The sequence below is a fragment of the Jaculus jaculus genome, chromosome 10 (genome assembly GCF_020740685.1).
Source record: "Jaculus jaculus isolate mJacJac1 chromosome 10, mJacJac1.mat.Y.cur, whole genome shotgun sequence".
NCBI lineage: Eukaryota > Metazoa > Chordata > Mammalia > Rodentia > Dipodidae > Jaculus > Jaculus jaculus.
Window position 1 is genome coordinate 19714736 of NC_059111.1, and position 16602 is coordinate 19731337.

Sequence of the window (16602 nt, forward strand, 5' to 3'; positions counted from 1 at the left end):
ACAAAACGTGTCTTAGTGCATACTATTATCAAAAATAGAACTCATGTTGCTCCAGTCACCAGGTTCCCCCCCACCCCCCGAGGAAGGGTCTTATTCTAGTCCAGGCAGACCTGGAATTCACTACGTAGTCTCAGGGTAGCCTTGAACCCACGGCGATCTTCCTGCCTCTGCTTCCCAAATGCTGGGATTAAAGGCATGAGCCACCACGCCCGGCTTCTTCATTCAATTCCTTTGGAGGGAGGGCAGGTTACTCACCTGTAATGTGACGTAAATGTAATGTGAGTAGGGACCTGAGGACAGTGGACGCAGGGGAAGTGTTTACAACTCACGCCCATTTTCCTCGCAGGCAGGGATGCAGAGGCCCGGCGTTGGCTCTGTACCTGGCGGCCAGATTTCTGGCGAAATCTTTACAAATAACTTCCTAGTTCAAGCGAGGCCGAGAGCTCAAGAGCTGCGCGTGCGCAGCCTGGGCGTCCAGCGCAGAGGCGGCGGGTCCCTCGGGTGCACGGCGACAGCCAGCGTGGGAGCAGGTCTCGTCCCGCGTGGCCGGAAGTCCCTGCCACGACGTGCAGGGAGTCCCGCGAGGGCGGCTCTCAAGGCTCGGAGGAAACGGGGACCTCCCCCCCCCGCCCACTCAACGCTAAGCCGCCGGCCCAGGGCGAACCTTGCACTCGGCCATCTACTACTTTTCCCTGCTCATGTCCCGCCCACTTCCGCCTCGCGCCTACGACTTCCGTCCGCCGCGTCGTCCGGGAAACGACAGACTTCCGGCCGCGGTGGGCGGAGCCAAGATGGCTGAGGGTCAACTCGCGACGGTGAGCGCGGAGATGGTCCTCGGCGTCCTAGCGGCCTCGTCAGGGGAGGGCCGGGCGGGACGACGTCCGTGCTCCCCGGGAGGGGCAGCGGGGCGATAGTCCCCGACCTGGCCGTCCGCGACGCCGTCGCTGGGAGCCCTTTGCCCCGCTGGGGCTTCCCCCGGACCGCGCTTCCTCGTGGGGTGCTCGGCGCAGGACAGGCTCCGCGCCGGCTCCCCGCACTCCCTTCCGCCCGGGCCTGACGGTTGTGGTGGATCCCGGGGATGAGGACGCGGCCCGGCCTGCCCACCTCCCCCCCACGCACGCACGGACGTACGTACGTACGTACGTCCCCGAACCGCGCCTGCTCGGTGCGGAGGGAGTTTTAGAAAGTTAACTGGTCTGGAATTCTGCTGCTCTGAGTTGTGGGCCCGCTCCTCCGCACGGCCGAGACCGAGGGGTCTAGGTAGATTCATTTAGGACGAGCCCCTCGTTATCCTGGGAAGCGAACCTCCTTGCATGGCAGGTTTATTTGTTGATTCATTTATTTGTTACTTACACAGCGTTTCACCCTGTAACAGCCCAGGCTGGCCTTGATGTCGAGGTAATACGAATATCAGCAATAATGTCCTCCAGTTCCACCCATGTTGCTGCGTGTTACGAGGCTTCATTCTTTTTATGGCTAAATAATGTTTGACTACGCACATACGCATAGTGCTGGGATTACCGGAGTGCACCACTATTATGGTTAGCTTTTTTTTTTTTCTTGCCACTGCTGTTTTTTTAAGGTACGGTCTCGAGGCTGACTTAGAATTCACTGTATACTCTCTCATACTGGCCTCGAACTCATGGTCGTCTTCCTCCCCAGTGCTTGGATTGAAGGCGGTGTACCACCAGCCAGGCTAGGGTTTTTGTTTGTTTGTTTTTTGGTAATTGACATACTTGTGTATTGACGAGATATACTGTGCTAGATATAATGTGATATAGTGGCCAAATCGAGGTAGTTAGCATTTCAATATTAACATTTATGTTTTGTTCATGGGAACCACTTCCTTATAAGATATATAATAAATTGTTATGAATGGTTTTCACCTTATTGTGCTACAGGACACAAGAATTCCTATCTAAGTACTTTGGTACCTGTTATCTCTACCACCCTTCCCCTCCTTTATAAACTCCACCCTTCCTAACCTCCAGTGACCACCTTCTTACTCTCGTTCCTTGAAAATAACATTTATAGCCTGGCGTCTTGGTGCACGCCTTTAATCCCAGCACTTGGGAGGCAGAGGTAGGAGGATCGCCATGAATTCCAGCCCACCCTGAGACTCCATAGTGAATCCCAGGTCAGCCTGGGCTACAGTGAGAGCCTACCTCAAAAAAACAAAACAAAACCAGAAAATAACATTTATCTTCCGCATATCAGCAACAACATGCTTTATCTTTTGCTGTGTGGCTTATTTCATTTAGCAATAATTTTCTCTAGTTCCACCCATTTTGCTGCAAATAACAAGACTATTCTTTTTATGGCTAAATAATTATTGACTAAACACACCACAGTTTATTACCCATTTGTTGTTTTATTGTTGGACGCCTCCATTGGTTCCAGACTTAGATATGGTGGGTACAGGCATCTCCTTGATATACTGATTTTATTTGCTTTGGCACCAGTAGAGTAGAATAGTATCCAGTAGTAGGATAGCTGAACTGCAGGGACTTCTTTTAATTTTTTTTTTTTTTTCCCCGGAGGCAGAGTCTCACTGTATCCTAAACTGGTCTAACTCACCATTCTCTTGCCTTAGTCACTGGAGTGTTGGGATTACTATCTGGGTGGACTTTACAATTTTTAGCTTTTTTCTTTCTTTTTTTTTTTTTTTTGGTAGAACTTTATTTTTTGGTGTATATATTAAAGAGAGCAGGCTGGTCCAATGAGAAGTGCTTAGATAAAGCTTTCGGAATTAAAGGTTTATTAGGAGAGTTACAGCACCATGACAAGGTGGTGTGATGGAGTCAGAAGCCAGAGAGAGAGAGAACTGGAGGTTCTTAAAATCTGAGGAACAAAGGGGAAATGTTCCATTTTATGAGTTTAAGGGTGTGTGTATGTGTCTGGATGCAGACTATAGGAGAGAAGTCAGAGGCAGCCGGCAGAGAGCTGGAGATGAAGAAGGCCTTTGGTCCTTCAGTCTCTCAGGAGGCACTGCTCTATACTGAGCTGCAGGAGGCGTGTCCTTTGTCTCACTGGCCTGGAGCTCACCTGTGAGGCTAGGCTTGCAGGGATCCATTCCTGTCTCCACCTCCCCAACTCTAGGATTGTTGACACATGCTACTATGCCTGAGTGATAGAGGAAGTTCCAGGTCAGCTGGAGCTAGATGAGACTGCCTCAAAAAACAAAACAAAACAAAACAAAACAAAAAACCTTAAGTGACTACACTTATGTTCTAAAATTTCACATTATTAGGTTCAAGACTAGCCTGGGTTACTGAACTAATTCTAGATTAGCATAGGCTGGAGGGAGACCTTGCCTCAAAAAGTAAAAACTACACATAGGGATGCTTTAACACAGATGACTTTTTTCGTTTCAGAAAATTCAGTTTCCTGCTGAATCTGCTGAATCTCAAAAATCCAGGCAGAAAAAAGGTCTGTATGCAGTTTCCTTATCTATGTGTATAAGTTTCATTGTCCCATTGATTCTGCTTATCTCATATATACCAATACTTTTTACAGTGTGCTGGGAAAAGCAGTAAGTCTAACTCTTGAAACATTTAGCTTTTATTTTATGGAGTTGTTAGGTATTATTGACTTATAAATGTATTTTAAATTTTTAAAAAAAAATATTTGAGAGTCAGGCATGGTGGTCAGCCTGGCAGTGAGATCTTACCTCCAAAAACATATACATATACATATACATATACATATACATATACATATACATATACATATACATGTGTGTGTGTGTGTGTGTATGTTTGAGAGAGAGAGAAGGAGAGAGAGGAAGATAGAATGGGAGTACCAGAGCATCCAGCCAATGAAAATGAACTCCAGATCATGCGCCACGTTATGCATCTGGCTTACGTGGATACTTGGGAATCAAGGCTGAGTAGTTAGGGTTTGCAGGCAAGCATCTTTGCCACTAAGCCAATTTCCCCAGCCCTTGTAAATGTGTTTAAATGGTTCTTGGACATATATAGTACTTTTTTGATTTGTTTTGTTTTGTTTTTTGAGTTAGGGTCTCACTCTAGCTCAGGCTGACCTGGAATTCTCTATGTACTCTCAGGGTGGCCTCGAACTCACAGTTATTCTCCTACCTCTGCCTCCTGAGTGCTGGGATTAAAGGCATGTGCCACCATCCCTGGCTTTATACTACTTTAATATTTGCAGGGAAAAAAAAACACTGAAGTCTGAAAGTACAAATCTGAATCAATTAATCTTATGTATATGTTAAATAAGTATAGCATTTCATTTTATTTATTTTTCTGAGGCATGCTCAACAGACTGCTCGTGTGTGTGTGTGTGTGTGAGTGTGAGAGAGAGAAAAAGAGAATCATTGCGCCAGGGCCCCTAGCCACTGCAGTTGAATTTCAGATGCGTGTGCCACATGTGTGACCTTGCACATCACTTACACACTTTACATCACTTTATGCATCTGACTTATGTGGGACCTGGAAAGTTGAACATGGGTCCTTAGGCTTCGCAGGCAAGCACCTTAACTGCTAAGCCATCTCTCCAGCCTATCATTTTTATTCATTTATTTTTTTTTTTTAATTTTTGTTGTTTTTTGAGGTAGGGTCTCACTGTAGTTCAGGCTGACCTGTAATTCACAATGTAGTCTCAGTGTGGCCTCGAACTCATGGCAATCCTCCTACCTCTGCCTACCAAGTGTGGGGATTAAAGGCATGCACCACCAGCCCAGCTTGTGTATACTTTTTTTTTATTGACAGCATCTATACTTAGAGACAATAAAACGTGGTAATCTCTGCCCTGCCCCTCCCCTCCCTTCTCCTTTCCCCTTCACAACTCCACTTTCCCTCACATCCCCTCTCTCTTAGTCTCTTTTTAATTTTGATCTCGTCGTCTTTTCCTGCTATTATAAGGGTTTTGTGAAGGTATTGCTAGGCACTGTGAAGGTTGTGGATGTGGAGGCCAATTTCTGTCTGGAAAGTTGCATTGTAAGGACTTGTACCCTTCCTTTGGCCAACTGAGCTGTATCTTTTTTCTTTTGGGGGTAGGGGTCCAAAGTAGGGTCTCACACTAGGTCAGACTGACCTTGTGACATTGACATTGTAAATTCACTCTGTAGTTTCAGGGTGGCCTCAAACTCATGGCGATCCTCATACCTGTGCCTCCGGAGTGCTCAGATTAAAGGTGTGTGCCATCATGCCCATTGTTTTTTGAAAAGTAGTTTTCATCTTTTTATAAAATTTTATTTATTTATTTGCACAGCCAGAGATAGGAGACAGAGTGAATGAGTACACCAGGGCCTCTAGCCACTGCAAATGAATTCCAGATGTATGTGCCCCTTCTGCATCTGGCTTATGTGGGTCCTGGGGAATCGATCTGGGACCTTTGGCTTTGCAGGCAAGTGTCTTACCCGCTAAGCCCAGCCCTAAATACCTTACATTTGTCATTGCTAGGAAAAAACAAAAACCACTCATTTATTCATTCATTCATCTGTTTTGTCACAAGCAGGACTTAGGACTGCTGTGAGTTACCATGCAAGAGTCAGTACTTTGTGAATCACACAATTTATTTAACACTTCTCACCTGACAGTTACACTAATGGCATCATAAGTTAATAGCCCTGTGGTTTCTGCCTGTAGATAGGCCTTGGGCAGGTGGAACTGTTCCACCTGGTCACCTAGTCAAGTAGCTGCCCAATCCGAGGGTTCATAATAGAATTAGGGGAGCTCCCAGGGTGAGCTCCCCAGAGTCTAATTCCCTAACTGCGCAGCTTTGGCAGTGAGATGAGTGGCCAGGGCTCAGGTAATACCTCTCTTTTGTAGGCGGTCAGTGGCGGGATACCAGCAGGATGTCCAGGATCAAAATTCCATAGAGTCAGCTAATGGACATCATTGGGGTACTGGGTCCCAGTTGTAAGTGCGCCAAGGGGCCTGTTTTTTTTCCCCTGAGGTAGGGTCTCACTCTAGCCTGGCCTGTAATTCACTATATAGTCTCAGACTAGCCTCGAACTCACAGTGATTCTTCTGCTTCATCTTCCCAAGTGCTTGAATTAAAGCTGTACAGCACCACGCCTGGCTCCTCAGTCTTTTTATTTTTTATTTTGAGACAATGTCTCACTGAAATTGCCCAGGCTGGCCTGGAACTCACTCTGCAATCCAAGTTGGCCTTGAACTCATGATCCTCCTGTCTCTACCTCTAAAGTCACTGAGATTTGTGCAATTCCAATGTGATGCTGACAATATCTAACATACTTGCCAGTATTTTTTATTTTATTTTTGGATATGAGGATCATCTTGCTGTGCTGTCACTTCACTTAATAACCAGAGTGATTTGACTACTTAGGTAGGGCTAGTGTATACCATGGTTGTTACTCCAATATTCATTCCACTCTTCCTGTGGTCAAACCCTGTGAATCATTTGACTTCAGGTCTAGGAAAGGACTGTATATCAATCAAGAACTGGTATATGTCCAGTTCACCTTAATGAAATATAGAGTATACACATTTGGAGAAAAGAGACACATTTGATATGTAATGCTATAAACTTGACCAGTGCTGTAGAACTGCTAAATCCTAGAGCAGCCAACCTCCCTGGCCCTTTTTCTAGCTGGCTTTTCCTTGTGTAACCCAGTCTGGCACCTCTGTGTCTATTGGAAAAGCAAGCAATGTCTGATTCCTATTATGCAGTTTCTAGTTCATGTTGATTGTTTTAAAAAGATTTATTTATTTTTACTTATTTATTAGAGACAGAGAAAGAGAATGGGTGCACCAGGGCCTCCAGCTGTTGCAAACGAACTCCAGATGCATGTGCCACCTTGTGCATCTGGCTTACGTGGGTCCTGGGGAATTGAACCTAGGTCCTTTGGCTTTGCAGGAAAGTGCCTTAATTGATAAACCATCTCTCCAGCCCTCCACTCTGATTTTTATTAGGTGTTCTTGAAGCCCTCATAAGTATGAGTTTTTAACCATGTCTTAGGATAACTATGAAAGTTCTGGTTAATGATTTTGTTATTTTCAGGCTGCTGTTATGTGAAAAACTGACATTTTAAGCCATATACCTCAAGAATATTTATACTCAATGTGTAATAGCAGGATGAATATCTTGTAGTTTAATAGTCTATATGTTCTTGAAGCAATATGATGTATTTTTGTGGTTAGCAGTATGGAGAATGGAATGTGGTATTGCAAGTAGGTTACTTTAGGCAGGAGGATGTGTTAAAGGAAGAAATCTAACAATAGTGTTTGCTTTGTTAAAATGCTTTTCAGCTCCAGAGTTTCCTATATTGGAGAAACAGAACTGGTTGATACATCTGTACTATGTCCAGAAGGATTATGAAGCATGCAAGGTGAGAGGCAGCCTGTTTGGTAGGCAGCTAATACTGTTTACAGCAGTGTGGCAATTGATAGCCCACTGAATTTGAAAATTACTTCAAATTTTCATTGACCACCTGCCAATAGGCAGATATTTATTAATAGCTCACCGGATGCTAGATTGGCTGTGGGTTGGATCAGGTTTGATGGTAGACTGAAATAGGGTTAAGGTGCGTTCTTTGGCTCATCTCGCATGAAGATGAAGCTGAGAGGACCATCATTCTGTAAGATTTCTTGGTCTCACAGAGGCACATATTTAACTCAGCGTGTTACCTATTGTTTTGATTTTTGGATAAGCGAGAAATGATATTTCATTGAGATTTATAATTCTCTATGATGGTTGAGAATTTGTAAATTTGTAAGTCATTTGTGTTTCCTTTTCTCTGGATACAAATGGTAATAACACATATGTTACAACTTGCTGGTAAATGCTGGTGATATTAACATGCAAAATAGAGCCAGACACTATAGTGCATTAGCTACAGGAGGATCACAAATTTGGGCTGGCTTAGGCAACTTAGACCATGTCTCAATTTATTTATTTATTTGGGCTTTTTGAGGTAGGGTCTTGCTCTAGCCCAGACTGATCTGGAATTCACTATGTAGTCTTAGGGTGGCCTTGAACTCATGGTGATCCTCCTACCTCTGCCTCCCGAGTACTGGCATTAAAGGCATGCATCACCATGCCCAGTTTATTTATTTTTGTAATTTTTACTTTTTGGTTTTTCAAGATAGGGTTTCACTCTAGCTCAGGCTGACCTAGAATTAACTATGTAGCCTCAGGGTGGCCTCAAACTCATGGCAATTCTCCTCTCTCTGTCTCCCTAGTACTGGGATAAAAGTTATGTGCCCCCATGCCTAGCTATTTATTTATTTTTTAACACTCTGGGCCCTTAGGCTTTGTAGGTGAGCACCTTAACCAATAAGCCATCTCCAGCCTTCAACTTATTGTTATTATTTTTTAAAGAGCTGAGGATCAGGGGAGACAGCTCAGTGGTACTTACTTGCAGCCTATTATGTGTTCCATCCCTAATGCTGGGAAAAAAACAAAAAACAAAACGTTCTTGGCTTTTTTTTTTTTCTTGTGTGTGTGTGTGTGTGTGTGTGTGTGTGTGTGTGTGTGTGTGTAGATTGATGTGCCCATGCTGTGCCTCATGCACTTGCCTGTTATAGGGTGTGCTCACCTGTGGTGGCTGAAGCAGAGCATCACTCCATGGCTCTTCTGAATTTGAGCCAGAATTTCTAGCTCTGGTAATTGTCAGGTAGTTGCTCTCATATGGGACTGGGAAGTGCATGACCATGCCTAGTTGTTTATGTGGATCAGGGTTTCCTCAAGTCCTTATGCTTACATAGATAGTGTTCTTTAATACTGAGCAATCTTTCCAGCCTTATGTTGTCTTACCAAAACACACACACACACACACACCAGAGCTTTTAAAATTCTAAGGTTGTAGGCGGAGAGATGGCTCAGCAGTTAAAGGAGCTTGCTTGCGAAAACCTCCCATTCCACGTATGATTCAAGTACCCTCCTATAGCCAGACGCACAAAGTGGTGGGTGCATCTGGAGTTTGTTTCCAGTGGCAAGAGTCCTCACTGTACCCATATTCTTTTTCTCAAATAAATAAACTTTTTTTTTAATTTAATTTTTTTATTGACAGCTTCCATAATTGTGGACAATAACCCATGATAATTCCCTCTCTTCCCCCACTTTCCCCTTTGAAACTCCACTCTCAATCATATTCCCTCTCCCTCTCAATCAGCCTTTCTTTTATTTTGATGTCATGATCTTTTCCTCTTATTATGATGGTCTTGTGTAAGTAGTATCAGGCACTGTGAGGTCATGGATATACAGGCCATTTTTTGTCCTGAGGAGCATATTGTAAGGAGTCCTACCCTTCCTCTGGCTCTTACATTCTTTCCACCACCTCTTCCTCAAGGGATCCTGAGCCCTGGAAGGTGTGATAGAGATATTTCAGTGCTGAGCACACCTCTGTCACTTTTTAGCATCATGGTGCCTTCTGAGTCATCCCAAGGTCACTGCCATCTGAAAAGAGAAGCTTCTCTAACCAAAAGTGAAAGTACCATTAATATATGGTTATGAACATTAAGAGAAGTGCTTACTGGACAGTTTGGTGAGTATAGTATATACATTTAGCCAGACAGCAGCAGATGTTACACCCCTAGGGTTCATGACTACCTCTGTTGTAGGTTTTCAGTATCCAGCATGTATTCCCTCCCATGGAGTGGGCCTCCAGTCCAATTAGAGAAAGGCTGGTTTCCCCCATAACAGACATGCCACTATTTTACTTGCTGTCTCATTTGCTAGATGGCCACGTTTAAGGCTTGCATTATCCACTATTGAGTGTCTCCACTGGTAAATTCTCTCCCATTGAACTGCATGCAGCATAGCTTTTTCCAACATTCTGTCAGCTGTTCTGCATGGAGGTTTCAGCTCAGCTCCAGCAGGATTTCTCAGTGACATTGCAGTCCAAGTCTGTGGAGTCTTCAGCAATAGGGTCTTATCATTTATTCCTGGTGGGAAACCAAGGGCCTTGGCAATGGCCTGTAATGTTTTGGGGGTACCAGTGACCTCCCTGGCCAACAACTTGAAGGTATCCCATCCTTGGCATTGAAAATTTTCTAGTAACAATCTATAGTTTCTGACAGTTCCATTTTCCAAAAAAGTAGGTTTCCTTATGACTTATTTATATCCTCTGTTTTTGTTTTTGTTTTTGATTTTTTTGAGGTAGGTTCTCACTTTAGCTCAGGCTGATCTGGAATTCACTATGTAGTATCAGCGTGGCCTTGAACTCATGGTGATCCTCCTACCTCTCTCTGCCTTCTGAGTACTGGGTTTAAAGGTGTGTGCCACCATGCCCAGTTCCTCTTAGATTTTGATTAGCCTTTCCTCCCCCTTTCCTTTACTCAGTCTCTTCTCCTGACCTCACTTAGGCCTTTGCAACCCTACTAATCTGTTCTTCTACTAACAAATATGCAATATGATCCTATTAAGTCCCCCCTCCCTCCTTTTCTATTCCCTTTATTTTGTATTTTATTTTTTGTTTTTCGATGTAGGGTCTCACTCTAGCTCATGCTGACCCGGAATTCACTATGTAGTCTCAGGGTGGCCTCGAACTCATGGTGATCCTCCTACCTTTGCCTCCCAAATGCTGGGATTAAAGGTGTGTGCCACCATGCCCCACTTCTATTCTCTTTATATCTCCTTTCTAGCCCCTTTCTAGCTTACTGGCCTCTGCTACTAAGTTTTATTCCTATTCACATAGAAGTCTAATCATTTGTAGCTAGGATCCACATATGAGAGAGAACATGTGACATTTGGCTTTCTGGACCTGGGTTGCCTCTCTAAGTATAATCCTTTCCGGATCCATCCATTTTCCTGCAAATTTCATAATTTTTATTTATTTATTTTTTTTTTTTTTTACCACTGAGTAGAACTCCATTTTCTAAATTTGCCACATCTTCATTATCCACTCATCAGTTGAGGGACGTCTAAGTTGGTTCCAATTCCTAGCTATTGTGAATAAAATATCAATAAACAAGGTTGAGAAGTATCTCTAAGGCAGTGAGACAGGTCCTTAGGATATATGCCTAGGAGTGGTATAGCTGGGTTATATGGTAAATTTATTTTAGCTGTCTCAGTAACCTCTACACTGATTTCCACAATGGCTGGACCAGATTGAATTCCCACAACAGTGTAGAAGGTTCCTCTTTTTCCACATCCTCGCTAGCATTTATGGTCATTTGAATAAACTTTTTTTTTTTAAAGTCTAAATTGTGGCTTTTAATTTATACCTAGGGCATTTATAACTATGTCAGGATATAGAACTAATGATACTTAGTGCTGGTAGGAATCTTGAAAGATTCTGGTTGTTTTTCTTTAGTTGCTATATTTCCTTTTTGGGGTGGGGTGAGGTAGGGTCTCCCTTTAGTCCAGACTTACCTGGAATTCACCATGTACTCTCAGATTAGCCTTGAAATCTCAGCGGTCTTCCTACCTCTGTCTCTGAATGCTGGGATTAAAACTGTGTGCTGCTTATCTGGCTTTAATAGCTTCTTCATCTTCCTTTTCTTTCTTTTTCAAAAAATATTTTATTTTTATTTATTTATTTGACAGAGAAAGAGGGAGAAAGAGAATGGGCATGCTATGCCCTCCAGCCACTGCAAACAAACTCCAGATGCTTGTGCCCCCTTGTGCATCTGGCTAACATGGGTCCTGGGGAATTGAGCCTGGGACTTTGGCCTTGCAGGCAAAGGCCTTAACCACTAAACCATCCCTCCCCCCCACTTTTTTTTTTTTAAAAGCTCTTGGGGCTGGAAAGATGGCTTAGTGGTCAAGACAATTGCTTGCAAAGCCAAAGGACCCAGGTTTGATTCTCCAGTACTCACATAAAGCTAGCCAGATGCACAAGGTGGCACATACATCTGGAATTTGTTTGCAGTGCTTAGAGGCCCTAGTACGCCCATCTCCTCTATCTGCCACTTTCTCTCAAATAATAAATCTGTTTTTTTTTTTTTAAAAAATGCTCTTTAAGATCATTATTAGCAGAAATGTCCTGTAGGCTTACAAGATTGCTTACTCCATTCTGCAGTAATCACATCACGGTTTGACATGAACAAAAGTTGTGAAGAAACTTCATTAGTCATTACTCAGTATCCTGCTTTTCATATATGCTCCTTGTTTCTTTCTACCATTTCCTAAAAACATATAACCACTACTCAGAGGTATCTTCTTTTTTAGGCTGTTATCAAAGAACAGCTTCAAGAGACTCAAGGGTTATGCGAATATGCTATCTATGTCCAAGGTAAGACACATTTATATTTTTTTTCTTACTATATAAATACAGTTGGCCTAGGTTCTTGGTGGTGGGGAAACAACTTATAAAATACTTAAATTCAAGTAAATGTTCCACAAAAGTCTTTTTAATTCAGTATTTTTTGTAATATGAATACGGTTCTTTTACTAAATTTAAGAAATGACTAGTAGTTTTTAAAACTTTACTGCTGTGATTATCCCAGCTTTAGTTGTGGCCAGTTTCCCAGCATAGATATCTATAGTCTTTGTCACGTTGAGTGACCTCAGGGCCAAGATGCTTTTGGAGGACTTCCTTGTAACTACACTAAATGGTGAGGAATCTGTGAGGCAGGAAGGCTCAAGCTGTAAAGTGAAACAGGACTGAGAGAAGTGGCCTGGAGATGTGCAAGATGTAGCAGAGGGCAGACGACACTCGTCAGAAGCCAAATAAGAGGACCATACACTAAGTTTTAGTCTGACATGCTGTAAGTGGCATCCTTGTATTCCAGAAACTGTTTCTTTTGTGTGTGGGTTTTGTGTGTGTGTGTGTGTGTTGGTTTTTCGAGGTAGGGTCTCACTGTAGCCCAGGCTGACCTAGAATTCACTACATAATCTCAGAGTGGCCTTAAACTCATGGCGATCCTCCTACCTCTGCCTCTGAGTGTGCTGCCACACCTGGCTAACTTCAGTTTACTCCCCGCCCCCTCCCCCCCCCCCCCCCCCCAGGAAGAGTTTCGATGTAGCCCAGGTGAACTTGGAATTTACTCTGTAGCCTCAGGGTGGCCTCAAACTCATGGTGATCTTCCTACCTCTGCCTCCTGAGCTGGGATTAAAGGTGTGCCACCACGCCCAGCTAGGAACTCTGTTTCTAACTCTGATATAAATGATTGGCTTTGCTTAGCCTTCACTACCTTTATAGTCTTCAGCTTTATATATAACTTTCTATATATATAATTTTTACACAAGTAAGATATTCTCCTATTTAAGATATTATGAGGCAGGGGAGATTGCTTAGTAGACAAGGTGCTTGCCACTGAAGCCTGAATACCCAACTTCAGTCCCCAAAGCCTACATAAAATGCTGGAAGCCGTGGCGGGTTTGTGTAGTCACAGCATGTTGACAATGAGATAGGAGGTGGAAACAGGAGAATCTCCCAAAAGTTCACAGTGAGCTTGGGAAAGAACAGCAGAGATCTAGAGAGAGAAACCTTGCCTCCAATGAGGTGGAAAGGTGAGGACTGGCCACCATGTTGTCCTCTAACCTTCATAAGCACACTGTGGCATGCATACATACACAGTCACACAAAAAGACATCATGAGAAATTGACCTTTTATTTCCAGTATAGCTAATTCCAGACTTTCAATGTCTGATAAATTCTTCTGAAAATTTAGCCTAAAAATTATTGGTTCTGATTGGTTGAAAACTAATGCCTGAAATATTACTGTGTTCTTTGCCAGAATCCCTTTGCTGGACTTGAGGTATTCTTTCTGTAAACTCTCAATGAAGTTGTCACAGTACAGCATCTGATAGGAAAACCTATAATATTCTTACTGTGAAGTGTCTGTGATGACTTGCAGAAAGATAATTTACCTGTGGCAGATGCTGAAAATAGAGGAGTAGGTAGGTTTAAGGTCTGTGTTGCAAGAAGTGTTACTTTAACAACTTTGCTTGCTTCCACTGTCTGAAGTGACACCTGATGGGGCTAAAGATACAATTTCCAAATGATTTCGTTGGTGTGGTTTTTCATTGTTTTTTTGTTGTTGTTGTTGTTATTTATTTATTTATTTGAGAGCGACAGACAGAGAGAGAGAGAGAATGGGTGCACCAGGGCCTTCAGCCACTGCAAACAAACTCCAGTCATGTGCGCCCCCTTGTGCAAGTGGCTAATGTGGGTCCTGGGGAACCAAGCCTTGAACTGGGGTCCTTAGGCTTCACAGGCAAGCACTTAACCACTACGCCGTCTCTCCAGCCCTGTTTTGTTTTGTTTTTTTTTTTTTTTAGGTAGTCTCACTCTAGCCCAGGTTGACCTAGAAATCACTGTGTGGTGGTTTGACTCAGGTGTCCCCCATAAGCTTAGGTGTTCTGAATGCTAGGTTCCCAGCTGATGGAGGTTTGGGAATTAATGCCTACTGGAGACAGTATATTGTTGGGTGCAGGCTTATATGTGTTATAGCCAGTTTCCCTTTGCCAGTGTTTGGCACACTCTCCTGTTCCTGTTGTCTACCTGATGTTGCCCATGAGGTGATACCTCCCCTCTGCTTATGTCATGGTTTTCCCTGACACCATGGAGTTTCCCCTCATGTCTGTAAGCCAAAATAAACCTTTTTTTTTTTTTTCCCCTACAAGCTGCTCTTGGTCAGGTGTTTCCTGCCAGCAGTGCGAACCTGACTGCTACACACTGTGAACCCCAGGTTGCCCTCAAATTCACAGTAATCCTCCTACCTCAGCCTCCCAAGTGCTCAGTGTGGTGGGCTTTCTTACCTCCTTGTTTTCCAGTTTTATTTTCTGTATTTATTTTCTGTTTCTTGGCAGCATTGATTTTTCGTCTGGAAGGAAATATCCAAGAATCCCTAGAACTCTTTCAGACATGTGCTATTCTCAGTCCACAGTGTGCTGACAATCTCAAGCAAGTGGCCAGATCTTTGTAAGTACTGGAGCCTGGAGGTCCTAGAGTGGGTATAGAGAATGACATAAAATGTATTCTTTGGTAAAGGAAAAGAGAGGCTGGATAGGTATAATGGATTCATTTTGAACAGCATATATTATTCTAGAAATATGAAAATGACTAGTACTCAGGAACTAATACTTCCTACTTGACCAAAAAAAATACTGATATTGCTTATCACATAATGTTACCTTTGGCCATACTTCTAATCATATTGGCAACCCATAGAATTATCCTGCTATTCCAGTACTTACCACAGTATTTGACATAGAGTAAGACTTAATATTTGTCAAGTGAATGTCCTGAGGACTCCTAAATGAAAGCACTTCCAAAGTCTTTGAAGCTATGGGGTGTATTTCTTTTCTAGGATAGTAAAGTATGCCATGGAATTCCCATCTCCCTCTTTCCTACATTGTCATTCATACCTGCATTGCTTTTACATAGAGCCCACTATCTACCTTTTTCCCCTTTACACTCATGACATAGAGAAGAAACTATGTCCTCATTGGATGATGTCAGTAAATTATGGTAGTTAATTATTAATGGAATATCATTTGGCACTTTTGGTTTTTGTTTATTTGTTTTTTGTTGTTGCTTCTTGAGGTTAGGTCCTGCTGTAGACCAGGCTGACCTGGAATTCACTATGTAGTCTCAGGCTGGCTTTGAACTCACAGTGATTGTCTTACTATTGCCACCTAGGCTGAGATTAGAGGTGTGCCCCACATTGCCTGGAGATAGTTTTGTTTTTGGTCTATATTTATAGTGTACTATAAAAAAAGTTACAGAGGAAGACTTCCATTGAAGTTGATATATAAAAAGCTAAGGCCTTGGAACAGCCGCCAGTGTAGTCCCTTTCACAAATTCTGCACTGAGTGCTCAGCAGTGACCCTGGCCTTCCCAGCACAAACAGCCAAGATCAAAATGGCTTCTAAAATAACCAGCTCTTTGGAAGATGTATAAAATATAGACGAGTAGAGTTAGTCTTAGAAGAATTGTGAGGTTAGCTTAGCATGATGCCACATGTCTGTAATCCCAGCACTCAGAAGATGGTGGCAGAAGAATCAGGACCTCAAGGACATCCTAGGTTATAGAGTAAGTTTGATGCCAGCCTGTGCGACATAAGAGCCTATACCAAAAAAAAAAAATAAATTTTGAGGTAATAATAGTAGGAAAAATGCATCATTCACAGATTCCTTTTGGGAAAACATAAAGCTGCGACTGAAGTTTATAATGAAGCAGCTAGACTTAACAAGAAAGACTGGGTAAGTAAGGAGCTTTCAGTTCTTCCTTTTAGTAAGCATACTAATGGTTTCTTTTATAAAATGGCTGTCTTAAGTTATTGTAGAAATTTCCCCGGACTATCATCTACCATCTGTCAAGTTTTAAATGTGCCCAGTTCCTAAGCCTGAGAAAGAAGCAGAGAAGAAAACAGAATTGGGAGATAGAACAGATCACGCCTCCTGCCATGAGGAAGGCAGGAAGCAGAACACTTAATCTCTGATGTTCCCAGCCAAATGCATCCATATGAAACATGATTTTGGGGGTTCTTTTGCCAGTGCACCATGTACACCAATGCACTGATATGATACAGGAGTTTTGGGGTGTCCCTGGATTCTTGTCTTATGAATTCAAACAGTTGAAATCCACAGAACACAGTGTAAAATTTAGAGATATTTTATTAAATTAAGAGAGGGAAAGCCGGGCGTGGTGGCGCATGCCTTTAATCCCATCACTCGGGAGGCAGAGGTAGGAGGATCGCCATGAGTCCAAGGCCACCCTGAGAC

The 16602-nt window shown here is 43.0% G+C and overlaps 1 protein-coding gene across 4 annotated transcripts in view; it reads left to right on the top strand.

Annotated features, from left to right (window-relative positions):
* Positions 1-726: 726 nt before the first annotated feature.
* Bbs4 (Bardet-Biedl syndrome 4) overlaps positions 727-16602 on the top strand; it is a 38286-nt gene continuing 22410 nt past the window's right edge. The window contains exons 1-7 of one of the 4 annotated variants that reach the window (XM_045160039.1): positions 796-815; positions 1358-1541; positions 3375-3429; positions 7236-7315; positions 12100-12163; positions 14686-14797; positions 16008-16080. In XM_045160039.1, coding sequence (XP_045015974.1) covers positions 1539-1541; positions 3375-3429; positions 7236-7315; positions 12100-12163; positions 14686-14797; positions 16008-16080 — 387 coding nt within the window. In that variant the 5' untranslated portion in view covers positions 796-815; positions 1358-1538. Of the gene's footprint in view, positions 816-1063; positions 1136-1357; positions 1542-3374; positions 3430-7235; positions 7316-12099; positions 12164-14685; positions 14798-16007; positions 16081-16602 lie in introns of those variants that run through there. The other 3 variants (XM_045160041.1, XM_004666711.2, XM_045160038.1) reach the window with 3 other exon arrangements.